Source organism: Heliangelus exortis, chromosome 1, assembly GCF_036169615.1.
Source record: "Heliangelus exortis chromosome 1, bHelExo1.hap1, whole genome shotgun sequence".
Lineage (NCBI taxonomy): Eukaryota > Metazoa > Chordata > Aves > Apodiformes > Trochilidae > Heliangelus > Heliangelus exortis.
This window is the reverse complement of record NC_092422.1, coordinates 51,662,554-51,680,174: the sequence shown is the minus strand read 5'-3', so window position 1 is coordinate 51,680,174 and position 17,621 is coordinate 51,662,554. Positions and strand designations below refer to the sequence as shown.

Genomic DNA, 17,621 nt, shown 5'->3' with positions numbered 1-17,621 from the left:
GCCAGAGCTGAGGCTGTCGTTGCTGTTCAGTCGCATTTTGCATCCTTGTAGAAATTTTCAGACTAAAACCCAAAGTCAGCTCAGATGTCAGGAGCAATTGCCTCGCAGGTACAGTCATTTTTCCTCTCCAGCACAGCCACTACTTATAAACCCTGCTGCAGTAAAATGCCTCTCACACACCGAAAAAGAAAAAAAAAAAAAAAAAAAGAAAAAAAAAAATGCACGTTTTTACTAACCCTAAGAAAAGAAAAAGGGGAGGAAAAAAAAAAAAAAAAAAAAAAAAAAAAAGAAAAAGAAAAAGAAGAAAAAAAAAAAAAAAAAACAAAAAGGAAAGAAAGGAGTAAAAAAAACCCAAGCAAACAACCAAACACCAAAAAACCCCCAGACCTCACGGTACTTTTATAACGTGAGTAAATCCCAAGAGCCTCTCACACGGCCGGGGAGCCCAAGACCAAGGAGCGGCCCGGGAGGCTCCGTGCCCGTCACCCTCCCACCTCACCCCCCCAACCTCCCCCCCGCCTCGGGCTGGAAGAGAAGGAAGAAGAGGAGGAGGAGGCGGCACCGTCTGCCCCAGGTTGGAGCCCCTGAATTTCTCTTCCTTGCGCGTTACTGTGAGCAGCTCAGCCCTTCGGGGGTCTCCGCCTTCGGGGGTGTGGGGCAGCATCGTGCCCGTCCCGCCCCGTCCCGCGGAGCGGAGCCCAGAGGCGGCCCGGGGGGCGGCAGCGTGGGGTGAGCGGCGGCCGGGGTGGGACGGGACGGGACGGGACGGGACGGGAGGGGTGGGATGGGGCGTCCCGGGAGCTGCTGCACCCCGCAGCAGCAGGAGGGGAAGGGGGAGAAGGGGGTGTCCCCGCTAGCCCCGGACCAAAGCGGGGCGAGAGCTTGGAGGGCGTGTGGGGAGCGGGGTTTGGTGCCAGCGTGCTCCCCGGTGTGGGATTTTTGGGGAAGGATGGGATATTTCCTCTCTTTGAATTCCTTCGGTTTTGCTTCTTGGCTTGTCCCAGCCCGAGGGTTGCGATGGTGCTCCTTGTCACCTCTGGCCACAACCCCTCACCTCCACAACCCACCTCCCCGAGGCCCCGCCACTTTCCGGGCATTTTCTCAATGAAGTTCTCTGTCCCACCCGTGGAGGTGACTAAATGACATCGCTGCCACCAGATGAGTTTGGGATCTTTTTTGTGTGATAGGCGATTCCCCCTCACCCCCTGCCCCCCTCTGAGCTCCCCATCCTTTTTGGTATTGATTGGACTTGCAAGAAATACCTAAAAAAAGTAAGAGGAGCTGATGAGAAGAAGACAATGAGTCACAGCTTTTGTTGAGAAGCTCGACACTGAAATCACAAGAGATGCATTTTTCCAAATGACTCGAGCTGTGTGCAGCCAGGGTGGGGGGGATGGTTGGCAGGGAGCAGGGGATGGGCCTTTCTCTTCTTGACGAGTACAGCTCCTGTTATCAACAAGCTGCAAGTTTCATGTCTGTTCTTATTCCAGGGGAGGGGGGCAAGAGCTCAGGAGGCACCACAGAAATGGCTGCTGTGGAGGCTGTGTTCCCACTCGCCAACCTCACCTCCAGCAACCAGAGCAGCTGCAACGTGCACAACCACTACTTCTCTGCCAAAGTCACCTTCTCCCTCTTCTACACCGCCCTGCTGGTGTTTGGTGCCTGTGGCAACATCCTGGCTCTCTGCATCACCTTCCAGCGCAGGAAGAAGAAACTCAACTCCACTGACCTCTACCTGGTGAACCTGGCTCTCTCTGATGCTCTCTTCACCCTGGCACTGCCAGGCAGGATCGCCTACTACATCCTGGAGTTCAACTGGCCCTTTGGGGACTGGTTCTGCCGAGCCACAGCCTTCATTTTCTACATGAACACCTACGTGGGCATCTACTTCATGACCTGCGTGAGCGTGGACCGCTACGTTGCCGTGGTGCGTGCCAGGCTTCCCGGCAGGATCCGGAGGATGAGCCGTGCCAGGGGTGTCTGTGTCCTCATCTGGTCCTTGGTGTTCCTGCAGACAGCGCCGCTGCTTCTGTGGCCCATGACGCGGAGGATGGGGGACAGGCTGACCTGCATGGAGTACTTCAACTTTGAGGAGATTCCCAAATTGCCCTACTTGCTCCTGGGGGCCTGCATGCTCGGCTTCTTCCTGCCCGTGGGCATCATCTTGGTGTGTTATGTGAGGATCAACCTCAAGCTCTGCCAGACAGCCAAGGAAAACCACCTGACAGAGAAGAGCGGGCACCACCGCCGGGCCTTCACCATCATCCTGGTGGTGCTGCTGGCTGTCCTGCTCTGCTTCAGCCCCTACCACCTCAACATCGTCCAGTTTATGGTCAGGAAAATCCTCTACCAGCCATCCTGCCGCGAGCAGCAAGCCTTCAAGATGTCTCTACAAGTCACCGTGGCGTTCATGAACCTCAACTGCTGCATTGACCCCATCATTTACTTCTTCGCCTTCCGGGGCTACAAGCGGAGGTTGCTCCGCATCTTCAGGAACAGCGGCTCGATGGCCACCTCCTCCTCTGCCAAGACCCCCTCTGACAGCAACAGCAACAGCCAGCCACACGGATCTGTCTCTGTCTAATGCAGCCCCTTCCTTTTTGCTCTGGCCTGCAAGCTCATGGACCATCCCTGATGGTGGCAGCCAGAGCTGTGTTGCAGAGCAGGACCAGCACCTCTGACAGGCTTCATCATTCCCCTGCCTGGAGCTGGGGGTTCTTTCAGAAACCAACCTGTTCAGCACAGAGCTCTCCCTGGCTTCACACACTTGGCTCTGTGCTCAGCACTCCTGGATCCACCCTCCTGGAGCACAGAGGGGCCTCTTTTTCATCCCAACCCCAGACGAGGCAGCTTGTGCAACCACTCCAGTGGGCAAACAGAGCTGGAGACTTCCCAGCACTGCAACTCCCTGCCCCTCCACACCTCCCCAACATCCCCTGGGGGGCTGCTGGTAACCACCATGGCTGCCCCTGCCTCTCTGCCCCCTTCCCCTGTGCTGCCTTTGGACCACTGGGGCAGCATCCTGGTGGGGCTTGGGGCAGCCAGCATGGAGCACAGGAACCCAGGGAATTTCAGAAAAAGGCTGGGATGTTACTTCTGTGCAGAAAGCTGCCTGGAGCTCCTTCTCTGCCTTGGCAAATGGCAGCTCTGCTCTCCTCCTGCCCAGCTTCTTGCACCCTGGCATGGAATGGGGTGCATGAGAGCTGATGGAAAAGTCTTTCTTCAAGGGAGAGGGACAAAGATGTGGACTTGGAGAGCTTTTGAGAGCTCTCCTGCAGCAGCTCAGGTGACTGCTCCTTCCCAGGAGTGCCTTTCCTCACAGCTGATGGTGCTGAGGTTGCCCTGAGACCCACAGCCAGGAAAGGGATGCCTGGGCTCAGCTGTAAGACTTCCAACCCTCCTTGAGGGTGCTTGCCAGAGAAACCTTCCCATCCCTCCTTAACTCAAAGGGATTCAAGGAAAAGGGAGAAGGGAATGAGGACTGAAGCTGGCCTTCTGTCACCTTGACAGACCTCTGCTTGAGCCTGGCACCCTGATGACTCTGTGAGCCTTGGTAAGGGCAGGTTATGACTATTGCCAGAGGGAGAGAAGGAGCCCTGGGATATCAGGTTACTGTCAGCCCATGAGCTGAGGAGAACATCAGCAGGAGCAAGGACTTCCTCAGCTCTTTTCTAAAGTCGCTGGACTATGATTAAAACCACATGTGGAATTTCACAGCTCACGAGGCATCTCTTTAAGGCTGGAAGGGAGAGAGACATGATAAGTAGAAAAAAAACAGCTTTATTTTGCTGAAAGCTGAGAAGTTTCATGAGCGGACATTTTTTATTGTTACAAATAATTCTTCATGGTAATAACATTTTTTCATGGCTAGAAAGTTAACAATAGTGTAACGTGCAGCCCTTTATTGTTTAAATGTGCACGAATGAGCTTTTGGATGGCTCTTGCCATCATACAGGTAACTGTAGCATCCTGAAGGCTGACTAAGAGGGATGCCTAAAATAATTCAGGTAGAAGAGGGACTCCAGTAGGTCCTTTCAGGTTATCTGAGCCCTCCTCAAAGCAGGTCTAACCTGCTGGCCTGAAGAGAGCCCATGTCCTAAAAAGCATGTTAGAACGGACAAGGAAGAGCTGCTACACAATAATATATCAATGGTCTGAACACCCTAAAGGATCCTGAGTAGGCTGGTAGTTGCTGTACAGTTCTAGTGCACTGTTAATTTATCAAACAAGCGTTGGCTGGGAGAGACTTCTCTGCATCACCTCATCCAACAGATGGATCACACTCAGGACCATGATGGGAATGATGTTGTGGCTGCTGTACCTGGCCATGGCTTCTAGCCAAGACTTAGAAATTTCAGGCAAGGAGGCTTCTCCTGCTGAGGTGAGGGTTCCCCTGCTGTAGCACCCTCTGGCTGCAAACATTTTTCCCACTGTCCAACCTGAACTTCCCCATCAGCAGATGGTGGCTGTCACCCCCTAACATCACCTTCTCGTGCTAAGAAGAGAGTGGCTGTGTCACCTTCCTAACTCACATTCCCATGTGACTCTGGGGTGAGCTCCCAGGAGAACAGTGGCCCATGGCTATTGGTCTCAGTGAGTCCCCACATGGCCACCAGAGCACAGGTCTGCAGCAGCCACCAACCTTCCTTCTCAAGACCAAGGTGTAGAGATGCTTTGACAGACTGGAGCCTATGGCAGAGGCAAAACCAAATCTCTGGTGAAGTCTTCTCAGGAAAAGGTGGAGTATGAATGTAACCTCATTTCTTCTTTACTGGGCTCTATTTTTCTCTGAAGTATTTTACTAATAAAGGTATTCCCACCTTGTGACCAGTAAGAGCCTTTAGAGAAGGAATCAGGTGAACAGTTTGCATGCAGGAGGGATCCAGGCTCCCTCCCTGCTCTAACACCAGCTCTGGGCTCTTCAGTCTTTGGGAATACCCACCCGGAGACTGCAGGCAATTAGCTGGACCAGAGGGCACACCCAAGGGATGGAGAGGGAAAGGGACCTGGGCAGGTCAGAAGAAGCCTGGGCAAAGGAGCCTTTGGAGCCCCCCCTGCTGCTGCCCTGGGTGGGAGCATCCCCGCGTCGGAGGGGAAGCAACACCAGTTCCCGACGAAAGAGGGAGCTGAAACTCTTACTCAGGATTAAAAACACACCCACGAATGTAATAAAAAAATAATAAAATAACAAATGTGGCCCGTGCTCCCCCCACGCGTCTACTGTGGCTCGGGAACCTGGAGTATTTGATAAGAAGGATGGTTGTGAAGTTTATGGCCAGCACAGGCCAGCACACAGGGATCCGGGATGGTTTTCCATGTAGAGAGTTGTTACTGCCCCCTGTGCCGGTGTTTCAGGCTTCACCCCAGGCTGCAGCCTGTTGCTGTTCTATCTTCTGAGGAGGGAAAGTTGCATTTTTATCTAAGGGCAGTGAATACACTGGTCACACACTACTGCCAGACCACTGTATAGTCCTACAGGTCATATATGTACGTGGTGCAAACTCATCCTGTGACCTATGTAGCTCAAAATCCCTCTGTGAGCCAAAATGCCCAGAACACAGCCTGTTTCAGGTTTCTCCTCAACTTCTGCAAAGGGGTGAGTTGAAAGGAATGCAGAAAGCAGGTGGAATATCTGCAATTGACCTGGCTGTCTGACAAGCCCCATCTTGCTGGCAAATAAGCACATGGGGCTCCAACAGTACTGCCTTTTCTCCTCACAGCCCTTCCAAACCTCATGCTGCTGGCTATGGTTATGTGTTACCTGATAACAAACCCTCTGGGCTGCACAACACACAACCCAAGGCTTTGCCTCACATGCTTCAGAACTGAACCTACTGCACGTCATGACATCCACCTTTGTAAGCCAGTAAAATAATTGTAATGTAAAAATGCATTTATCTACTTAAAATAAAAGCTTCTCACCACCAAGCAACAAGCCCTATTGTGGTGGGTTCAGGCCAGGTGATGCAGGGATCTGATGGTTATCTGATGGTGCCCTTTTGCCTTTCCCCCCCACACCGGCAAAACAAACACTGGCAAGTGTTGAGGGACAAGAACAAGCTCTTAATCCACCTCCTTTAAGCAGGACACTTGTTTCCCCGTGTGCCCTCATGGTGCAGGGGTTTACAAACAACAGGGAAGAGCAGTGGTACCTGTGGGGAGCTGTGTCCTTTCTGGAGCAGGTCTCCCCAAAGTCAGGATGGGGTGCTGGGAGAAGAATGAGGCTGGCAGGACTGGTTGTAGAGTGAAATCCAGGAACATTTGCTTCCTCAAACACACCGTGGTGGCTCCAGGCTTTGCTTCACTGCTGGGATTACACTGTTTTCTCTCTTGCTCACATGTACCATCTCTTGCAAAACTGACCAGTTAAATGGAAGGATTCCCCTACCAGACACCCCTGAAAAAAGAGATGGTTCTCTGTACAAGGTTAGTCACAATATTGTATATTTACACTTTCCACACAGAAACTACATGAATTCTTTCAAAGCTGATCTAGGAGCAATGTGACATCCCACCCCACTCCTCTCAGCAGGGCTTTTCTTTCTGCCCTCTGTCTTCTGCTTTTCTCTAAACTCTGTTTTTGCTCAGTTCCACCTCCCTCAAATTGCTCAAGTCCTTTCCTTTGCTAATCTTAAGTGATACTTGTGGTCCCTACTTATCTCTGTTCAAAAGGCCAAGTCCTGTTTTCAGTTCAGCCATGATCCTGAAATTTTTCATCCACTTTTCAAGTACGTGTATTTCTGCTTTCTCCAGTGCTACTGCTCTGATTTGGAAACAGGCCTCTACAAATACATGTGAGTCCAGTTAACTTCTTGTTTCCTCTTAAAACTCCCTTTTGGAAAAAAAGTAAAATGACAACCAGTGAACTAACAATTTATTGAGATTTTCACCAGGCCCACTCATTCATCAGGTTGTCCCATTAACCTGCTCCCATTATCTGTTTCTTGGCTTATATATGGACTGAAATTGGTAGCATGTACTCTCTTTGAGTTTCAGTTCAGAGTGGACTTCCTATGGTCAAAGTATCCCTTTATATATGGAAACAGGAGGAATGTAATTCTACTAAAAATTAAACCAAACCCAGTAGGTTTTAAGTAAGCACACATACATATATATAAATATGCATATATGTATGCATATAAATAAATGGATATAGTGTTTGTGTCTTCATGTGACTCTCCTACTAAAAGAGTACTAACTTTTATTAACATAAATTACTTATTACCTTGACTACCAAGTTAAAGCTAATCTCATTTACATTTTTGTTGTGGAAAAACACACAAGAAATTAATGGCACTTATCATAGAGTCATAGAATCATAGAATTGGCTGGGTTGGAAGGGACCTCAGAGATCATCAAGTCCAACCCTTGATCCACTACTGCTGCAGTTACCAGACCATGGCACTGAGTGCCACATCCAGTCTCTTTTTAAATATCTCCAGGGATGGAGAATCCACCACTTCCCTGGGCAGCCCATTCCAATGTCTGATCACCCTCTCAGTAAAGAAATTCTTTCTAATGTCCAACCTAAACCTCCCCCGGCACAACTTGAGACCGTGCCCTCTTGTCTTGCTGAGAGTTGCCTGGGAAAAGAGACCAACCCCCCCCTGGCTACCCCCTCCTTTCAGGGAGTTGTAGAGAGTGATGAGGTCTCCTCTGAGCCTCCTCTTCTCCAGGCTGAACACCCCCAGCTCCCTCAGCCTCTCCTCACAGGATCTGTGCTCGAGTCCCTTCACCAGCCTGGTTGCCCTCCTTTGGACCTGCTCCAGGACCTCGATATCCTTCCTAAACTGAGGGGCCCAGAACTTCTCAGTTCAAACAAATACCATGCATTTAGTTATCCCCAAACCGATGCTGTTCCCCTACAACATGAGAGTTGTAGTTCTGAGTGTCTTCAAATTTGGGTGCCTCAAAAGCAGCATAATACTCCAAATACAGACGTGTGTGAGAGATGGGAGTCTTTGAATACAGACTTTTAATTTTCTTCAACAAACTTTTAGCTCCAGTTCAGTTCATCAAATCAATACATAAATATACTCACTCTGTATATATACATATATACACATGCATATATATGTATATACACATATATGTATATATATACACCAACAGGAGAGCAAAACTCATTGGCCTTTGCCCAGTGCCTTGCCTCTTCTTCTTTTTCAGACAAAAATAACAAGACCTTTTCTCCACATGTTCACAAAGGCACCAACAAGGGCTGGGCAGCAGAGGTGGGTGCAGGACTCAGCTGCGACAGTCCATGTGCTGACCCAAGTTGCAGGCAACCTTTAACACTCATCTGGGGAGCAGGGAATGGATTTGGTAGGTACCCAGCCCAGTCACTCTGAGGCTTAGTAAAAAGGCAGGGCTTGAGAATCTGGCAGCTTATCAGGTAGATTTCCACAAAGAATCTCCCTGTAGGTGTATTTCAAAGCATCATGTAACTATCTGGAAAGCCCCCAATGAATTACATTCCTAGTCTAGTAGAGAAATTTTAACAGCAGCAACTAATTTTTTTTCAAAATACCATATCTTGGCTTCACTAAAACCAGTGTGAATTTCTTAGGGGCTTAAAATTCTCTCCATAAAAAAATACTCTGCCTTCTCTCACTGCCTAAAAAACAATGTTGGGTCACACACAATATAGAAACTGCAACAAGGTTACTCAAAACCACACTGGACAAAAACTGTGTAGGCTGTGAAAAACACACTCCTCTCCTTCTCAGAAATGGTCCATGAAAAAATTTTACTAATGTCTGGTAACTGAGTTAAGAGTTTTCCAGCTCTAACATGTGAATCGTTGTTCTATGGCTCTTGTACACCATGTTCAACAGCACCCAAGGCCCCTCCTTTTACCACTACTTTTTTTCTTTTTCTCTTTTCTTTTCTTTTCTTTTCTTTTCTTTTCTTTTCTTTTCTTTTCTTTTCTATCTTTTCTTTTCTTTTCTTTTCTTTTCTTTTCTTTTCTTTTCTTTTCTTTTCTTTTCTTTTCTTTTCTTTTCTTTTCTTTTCTTTTCTTTTCTTTTCTTTTCTTTTCTTTTCTCTTTTCTATCTTTTCTTTTCTTTTCTTTTCTTTTCTTTTCTTTTCTTTTCTTTTCTTTTCTTTTCTTTTCTTTTCTTTTCTTTTCTTTTCTTTTCTTTTCTTTTCTTTTCTTTTCTTTTCTTTTCTTTTCTTTTCTTTTCTTTTCTTCTTTTCTATTTTCTATTTTTTAACTGGAAATCACATCCTGGAAGCATTTTTAACAGAAATTATTCTCACAGATGCCAAGGGGAGTTTTCAACTGACATCAATAAGACCTGAATTTTACCCTTTATGTTTGATGTTCTGCAGAATGCCCAGCAAAATGGGGCTCTCCAAACAAACGTGACATTTGGATACTCCTTGAAAGACAAAAGTTAAGAAAGTATTTAGACCTGGAGAATATCCACTTACATGTCCCAAGTGCCACTTGACATGTATTAAAATTCCAAGGAAGAGATGCTCTTTGTGCTCATCTCTAGAGCAGGGGGATGCCTGAAAGGGCACAGTTCATATTTAATTTACCCTGGGCTGGGTGGACCCTTATTTCCTACAGACAAAATTTGACTTCTTCAGGAACCCACTAGTCTTTATTGCTACTTTTAAGAAAATATTTATGATGGAAGAATCTGTCTGTTTCAAAATTAAAACCTGTACTGGTTTCAAAACATTTAACTAGTTTGCATATACAAATTATTGTAGGGTTTTTTTCCTTACATTTGCCCTTTCCTTTGTAAGACATCAGGCTTCAGGAGTTCTTTGGGTACAGAAACATCCCAAGCCTCCACACACAGAACCACTCAGCTTCACAAAACCAAAAGCTTTCAGTAAAAAAGCAGAACCTGCCTACATAATGTGATCATAGCATCGAGCCAAGCCCTGAAGGAGGTCGGTGTAAACCCAGGAAAACACACAGTCACTAAAAAAATCCAACCCTTATTCTACCTGCTGGAAAACACTAAAAAATACATACAGGACATTGGCCTTATTAAACATCATGTCGTGACAAAAGTTGCACAAAATTGATGTAATTTCTGGGTAAGGAGTTGTATGCCTGAATGACTTTTTTCAGGTTCATCGGTCAAGTAAAAAAAAAAAAAAAGCTATTTCTCTAAACCTTGTCCTGTAATCTCCTGTTGTATTTTCCAGGCCAACTGAGACTATGTAGGACTGTACTTTGGAACATACATGTTCACCTGGATCTTCAAAAGATCCTTCTCTCTCCTGCATCCTCTCACCTCCTCCCCTTTGCACATGCAACTGCCTTTGCTATGCTTCTGATGACCTCGTTCTTACCCCTAATGTATGTTTGTATTTAAAATGCCTGTGTGTTTACAAAGAGACACATACATATACACACACAATGTACAAAAGAAAATACATGCAGAAACATACATTAAATGCTTGAGATACATGAGTAGATTGGCTTCAAGGAGTCCCAGCCTGGAATTTCATATTACTTCAGCTTGGTTTCACAGAGATGTTCCCCTCTCTCCACTCCACCTCCTGAAACTCCTAAGGTGCTAAAACTGAGCACTTCCTAGAGTCAAGCCAAGTAAGCTGATTTATCAACCTAAACTTCCAGACCCAAACAGAACATTGTACTACCTTAGCATCAGTGTCCTGTGACCTCCTGTGTTAGCCTCAATCACCTTTAATGTTAATTTTCTAGTCCATGATTAACAGTAAGTTGGTTCAGACAGTGAGGATTCAGCAAATGCAGGGTGATCCACATCTATGACAGTAGAAAACTAGAACTTTCATATATATATAAAGTTATCTTTTCATCATTTTCTTTCAAGAGAGTATGTAGCCAGCTCAAAAAATGAAACCAGCAAATAGGTCACTGAGCATACATCCATTGTTAAAGAAGTCTGTCTGAACCAGACATAGAAGTCATTCTAATAATTTCAGTTTTGATCTTATTGTATCACTTGATTCAGCTCTATTGCTTCCACTGAGTATCTTCATGCCCTGCACCTGAACAGCAATTTATTCAGTTTGTAAAATTTAAATTTACAGTGGTCACTTACCATTGTTTGCAATACGCACACGAATTTTCTCGCATCCTATCTGTGTATTATGTGCTGAATGACAACTTTTATTTAAAAAGGAATTCAAGACAGAAAATATTACAGGCATTAATAAAACTTTCTGAAGAATGTCACAGTAGTCCCATAAGCCTTTACTGAGTTGAAAATGAAGTGATTTTCAAACCTCTTATTACTGTAATCAGAAATCATGTAATGGTAAAATCACATGTAAGAGAGAGAAATTAGACTGGTAAATGAAAAAATATTATTTTTCTTCATAGGTAAGTCTAGTTGTTGCAGTTGTTGGAGCTTCTTTTCCTAGTCATTAATCCTGATAACATGTCTAACAAGGATTTACAAGAAAAAAAACCCACCTACTTTATTTTAAAAATAGATTTCGGTGATATCCAGTAACAAGAAGAAATTAAAGTTACTATGAAAAGGAAAACCAGACTAGATACGACCAAGTGATCTGAAGGCTTAGGAACAGTTCATGTCATTCATTAACATCACTTTGAATCACCAGTCATGAGAAGCCCAGTTCCTCCTTCCTGATGCTCCTGGGGGAACGATCCCTGTCAGTCTGTCCAGCAGGTGGCCTTGATCCTCTTTCGGACGTGTACAAACCCATCAAGAGAAGTTCCTTCACACAGAAAACCATCAGTGCTGCAGTAGAAAATTAGTGGCTACATTTAAGTCATTATTTGAAGCCCTCAGAGCTTCTAGAGCATCTCCCCTGGAAAATCCCATTTCCATAAGTCGTGCAACCTGGAAAAGAAATAACACCTCTTTAAAACCCGAGGCTTATTCACACTGCACATGTTAGCAGGGTTGGAGATCACTTTTCCACAGCTCTGGATGTTCAAAAGCTTTCCCTCCCAGAGAGTAAGCAAGAGTGGCTATGCATTGCCAAAAAAACATATCTGGAACAGCATGCTTGAAAACACTGCCAAAGAGATGACTGCATTCTGGTGCTTCATTCAAAATCAACTGAAAAAAACACACCTCTATTTCCCTAGCTGGTCCAGTTTTGAAAGAAGAGTAAAACACAAAGTATGGCACCACACATAAACTGCTCTGACCCTGGGGCTTGCTGCTGTTGAGAAGAATAGGACCTCAAAGACTGAGCAAAATATGGCATTTTATAGCAGATGCAAAAATCTGTCCAGACATTCTTAACTTTGCTTTCCTTGAAAAGACCTTCTTATCAAGGAGGCATTAAAAAATCAAAATAGTTCACCCAAACCTGAAGGTTAAGCCCTAAGACAGAGGCAGCACAATACTTGAATGAATTCACAGTAAAGTTCTTGGTAAGATTCGAAATAATCTCAAAACAAATAGTGTAAATCAGTGACCTGGAAGAATTACCTGGAAAGGGTGTGTTAAGGAAGTGACTTTTGTAATCAACAACCACTTTGACTGTCCCTCTTGATAATATTATGTTGCACTCAACACCTAACCTGTTTGCTAACAGATATTCAAATTACCACATGTAAAAAGCAATGCAAGTATATCCAAATTCAATTTATGGCTAAATTCCAATCTAAAGTTCATTTAAAATCAACAGTTCTCAATTAGGTATGACTGAAAGTCACGATATAACTCATTCACTTTTATATTTCATCTTCTAGAGAAGGGACGAGAAAGGGTGAGGGCCAGACATGGAGCTGCTTGTAAAATAAAATGTGGCCACTTGCAGCATAAGGTCTCTTTAGTTTGGAGAAAAGGAGACTGAGGGGTGACCTCATCAATGTTTTCAAATATGTAAGGGGTGAGTGTCAGGGAGATGGAGTTAGGCTTTTCTCAGTGGTGACCAGTGATAGGACAAGGGGTAATGGGTGTAAATGGGAGCATAGGAGGTTCAAGTTGAATATCAGAAAAAATTTTTTTACTGTAAGGGTGACAGAGCCCTGGAACAGGCTGCCCAGGGGGGTTGTGGAGTCTCCTTCACTGGAGACATTCAAAACCCACCTGGACACGTTCCTAGGCGATGTACTCTAGGGGGCCCTGCTCTGGCAGGGGGGGTTGGACTAGATGATCTTTCGAGGTCCCTTCCAACCCCTAGGATTCTAGGATTCTAGGATTCTAGGATTCCTCAGCATGCTCCAAAAGACCTGTGACCAGACACCACAGCTCTTGAACCTGGAAATCCTGGGCTCCAGGAGCTGTTTGGGAGATGCCACTGCTCCTCCTCTGTTGGTACAGAGCCCGCAGCAGCAGCAGAGGAAGCTGAGCAGAGGATGTTTACACCTCAGGAGGACTCTTCCCAGGGTACAAGAGCAATGTGCAAAGTATTGAAAGTACATTAAATGCCTTTTAAATGAAAGGTTCCTTTAAATCAACCTCTCCTGTCTCTAAGACACCTCCAGAACTTTCAGTATTTTTAATCTTCTCTGCTTTGGTGGCTTACTGAGGAATAGGCTACTGCCAAGTATGCCCAGAGGTGACATCCTCTTCATCTAAATACAGTGTTATAAAGTGTCTGAAAATGGATATCTTTGCTGTCACAGTATCAAATCACAGTACCGATCATTTTTCTACCTTTCCCTCTTTCCCCCTTCCCCCCCCCCATCCCCGGTAGAAAACAATGTCATTTTCTCACCTTCTTGCAGAGAGAGCAATGAATTGTTACTTTTAACACCGCTGCAACATCAGTGTAACTTCAAAACGGATTTCAGGACCTTTAGCTTTTTGAAGTTTCCTCTGACTTTTCATCTTATTGTGTTTTTTATGAGAAAAAGGGCAGGCAGTGGAATAAAAGCTAACCACAGAAATACACTTCAGAAGAGTTTTTTGCTAGAGGTGCCATGAATTCTAACCTTAAGAAGTGGTGGATGGTACTGCAATACTCCCATTTACAGCAATATCCAGCAAGCATCATTGTAACAACAACTGTAACAACGATTGTAAGATGGGGATTGTAACAAGAACCTCTTTTTATCTGTTTTAAGCACATGAACTGAATCCAGCCCCAGGAAACAGAGATGTAACAGATTGGTTACGGTAAGCTCAGGTGCTAAAAAGCCCGCAAGAAATGCTGAGATTTTTGTACCAAAAGCATTGCAAATGCTTGCAAATATTAATCTAAAGAAAACCTTGTTTTTCTGCCATTCTGAGACAACTTGTGCAGGTGTTAGTACAGTCCAGAAAAATCAAAGGTACTTGGATTACTTTTGGTTTTGCAGGGTAAGTAGTTAGCATCGCAAATGACAGCAACCAGGTGACCTTTACTATTTCAATGCATGAGAAAATGTAAGTGTATATTGCTTTCCTAACCAGTGTAAGACAGACTAATAACTATTTCGTTAGTTCCAGCCCAACAATAAAAGTTCCCATAATCAGAATTTGTCAATAGAACAAATAAACAAACCAACTCAGCAGGGAAATCTTATGATTCACCCCATATTTGAATTTGAGTTGGGAAGTAGGGGCCAAAGGTGTTCTTTGGCATGGGTTTTTTCTTGAATACAAAAACAAGACTATTATTAAACTAAATTCTCAGATTTCCTAGTAAATCATTCTCTCTTTTGGGAAAAAACTATTGATAATCTAAACTTACAAATTAAATCTAAATCTATGTTTGACAGAAAAGACACAAATTTCTCTGTGGCATCAGTATGTGAAATCAGACAACTACATTACTGAGGGAAACATCCAGGTTTTACACAAGGCTTGTGTTGAAGTCCACAGGTGGCCTAACATTCTTATTTCCAAAACACCACATGACTGAACTGGAAACTTAAGCTGGAGACTGCAGTGAAGGAAAACCTGTATGTCAACAACACAAAAAATGAAATCTATTTGCCATTTTTCCTTCTCTGAAACAGTTATTTTAACAGATTTGAATAGCCCCCACTAGTGATACCATCTCATCTTCCCAAACAAAAGACAGCTACACATAAACTCACAGCAACACAGGTACACATTAACACATAACAGCAGAAACTCCCGAGCTGAACTGTAGCTCTGTTTTTGGTGGTAATGTCAATCTGCTGTCTCTGTACTGTCACCGCTATCTGATATTCTGATTCGTGTTGCTATAGAGAATGTTTAAGAAACCACGTCAACAGATGATAAAAAATTACTAGAGATAATTCCTAACCCATTTTTAAATGCCATTTTAAGACAGAAAAGCATTTACCTGCTCTTCAGAAACCTCAGTAGGTGGAGGTATGTCTTGTTCAGAGGGGCGATGATCTTGATAATTCGCGTTATGTCTGTGACGTAAAGGAGGAAACAGTCTGTTCCAGTTTATCATCCCACCCTGAAAACAGACACTGCTGTCAGTCTTTGCAAAAAGAACACATTACCTTTTAACAAGAAGATCATCCATCCCACAAAATATGAAAAGCTAACATTTAAGGAGAATATTTTAAACAACAAAATCTGCTGCGGTCTTTGACAAAGTCAAAATAGCCCCTTACTGTTTTACAAGCTATTAGAAGTACCCCTGTAAATCAAGGAACAGCACTAACAGGAGGAGGAAAGGATGTTTCACATACATTGTGAAATATTTGTTTTACTACAGTGCTGGATTTCTGAGGCTGAAGGCTCTGCTGTCTTTGCTAAGAAGGATTTGTCTGGCAAGAGGTGCAACAGCAGGTCCTGCAAGTGCTTTGCAAGACTGCCACTGGAGTTACCCAGGGAAACAGAGTGCAAGAAGTAAGTGGGGGGCAAAAATAAAAACTGTATTGTCAGTGCATCAGCAAAACATCAGAAAGTTCAGAATAATCTCAGCCTTCAGGATACCTGTGATTTCCATGTGAGTGATTACTTCTGTGACACCAGTGCAATTCTTACAGACACACAGACCCACCTACCCTAACTTTCATGCACCACTGCAAAATCTGGCACTATTCCAGTGCCAAAATATTTTCTAGCTACATAGTAATAATATAAACATATAATCCTAGCTTAATATGGTGTAAATCATGCAACTAAAACTTTCTCCTAACAACCAAGCTTCAGGTCTTGTAATAAGTACAAATACTAAAGCAAAAGCTTTAGAATTGTCCAGAACTAACCTAAATTCACTTTATTAGCTTAAAAAACATTTTAAAGGGATTTTCTGTTACATCAAAACCACAGGTCCTGAAAGCAGGGATGAAGCAGAAACCCTGAATCTCTCTTTTTTTTTTTTTTTTTTCTATATGATTTGTTCAAATATATTTTGCAGTTTGTTGTCCTTTTCCTCCACCCCTGCCCCCTCGGTTACTATGGAGAAGATCCCCCTCCCTTTCTGTATATATAGGACATGGGCTTCCTTCCTCTACTTGCTCTATTTTAGTTCTATACTGTCATTTCTCAGAAGACTTTCCTCTTAAGATATTTTTTTTTCTTTTCCCCTCTCAGCGAAGGCTCTTCCTGCCTTTATGTACACCTAGAGAATTAAATGCTCTCCAGTCAGTCAGACCATCAGCAGCTAAACCTGCTCATAGACCAAAAAAAAGAAAAGAAATATGACTTTTTCTGCCCTTTACTTTGTTTTCCTCCTTTCTCTCCAGACACTGCAGGGGGCAGTGCAATCGCACACTTCAAAGAGCATTTGGGAAGTCAGGAGATGTGAAATGCTTGTGCTCCTCACATGTTCCAGTCCCTTATAAACTACAGCACATTTTTCCCTGTGAAACTGTCCTAGGAGTCATCACCTGTTTTCAAGACATAGTTTCCACTTTTAGTGATTTTGAATTTTAAAAACGATTATGCATCTACATTTGTATTCGGCATGCTGTATAAATTATTTTCTTAAAAGTCATGAGGTTTTTACCGAAGGATTCTGTACAATACTTTTGTTAGCTGAACTGCATAGTGTAGTAAAAAAACAAAGAGAATTGGTTTGTAGCTTAAACCTAGAGAGGTATCCCAGATCTATTGACACTTCTGCACTACTCCATGGCCTTGGAAAATCACATCCTGTACTTCCCGTCTATAGTTTCCTTCAACTCAGAATTATTTTGAGTTTTAATTCATTAACTCTGAATTTCCAAAAGCCCACTAAGTTCTATAGTTCAACAAGAACCCCGCATTAATGCTGCTTTGCCTTTTTTTTATTCATTTAAGAATTCCTGAGGGGGAGAAAAATAATGCTTCCAAAAGTAATTCACATTAAACTGATGAGCTGGAAAGTCCTACAAGCAGGACTCTGACACATTTCTTTTGCCAGAAGTCATACAGAATAATGTACCTAAAATATAAATTCTACAATAGATGCATTAATTTAGCAGTATTCTCGTGTATTTGAAGACTGAAATAAATGTTCCTTTCCAGCCTTGCCATCAGCTTTACTACTAAGCAGCTCATTCCAGTTTGGTTTTGCATCCTCTCTGTCCTGTGCACTGTCACATAACACTACAAAGAGATTTGTCTATCTCCTTAACCTAAACTTACTACCTATTTTAAATTAATGCATTCAGAAGCCATTACTTTCAGGAAAGAAATGTTGATTCCTTATTAACGTAACTATTTAGTTTTGAACGTTTAAAGCAGATATCTTGGTAAATTACAGACTGATGTATTCAGAAGAGTTCCATGTGAAGACTACTAACTCTTTCCAGAAATAACAGATAGGC

General features: G+C 43.8%; 2 protein-coding genes across 2 annotated transcripts in view; one reads left to right on the top strand and one right to left on the bottom strand.

The window, feature by feature from the left end:
* Positions 1 to 427: 427 nt before the first annotated feature.
* On the top strand, positions 428 to 2,584 carry LOC139791831 (G-protein coupled receptor 183-like). Its single transcript, XM_071734402.1, has 2 exons — positions 428 to 574; positions 1,491 to 2,584. Exon 2 carries the CDS (start codon positions 1,526 to 1,528, stop codon positions 2,582 to 2,584), a length of 1,059 nt encoding a protein of 352 aa, XP_071590503.1. The 5' UTR covers positions 428 to 574; positions 1,491 to 1,525.
* A 5,373-nt stretch (positions 2,585 to 7,957) lies between these two features.
* UBAC2 (UBA domain containing 2) overlaps positions 7,958 to 17,621 on the bottom strand; it is a 94,081-nt gene continuing 84,417 nt past the window's right edge. Inside the window, exons 8-9 of the mRNA XM_071742470.1 lie at positions 15,194 to 15,316; positions 7,958 to 11,820 (exon numbers count right to left, since the gene is read on the bottom strand). Coding sequence (XP_071598571.1) covers positions 11,713 to 11,820; positions 15,194 to 15,316 — 231 coding nt within the window. The 3' untranslated portion in view covers positions 7,958 to 11,712. The remainder of the gene's footprint in view (positions 11,821 to 15,193; positions 15,317 to 17,621) is intronic.

Excerpts from the sequence above, each read along its gene's own strand:
- LOC139791831 (XM_071734402.1), top strand. The coding sequence starts at position 1,526 with ATGGCTGCTGTGGAGGCTGTGTTCCCACTCGCCAACCTCACCTCCAGC.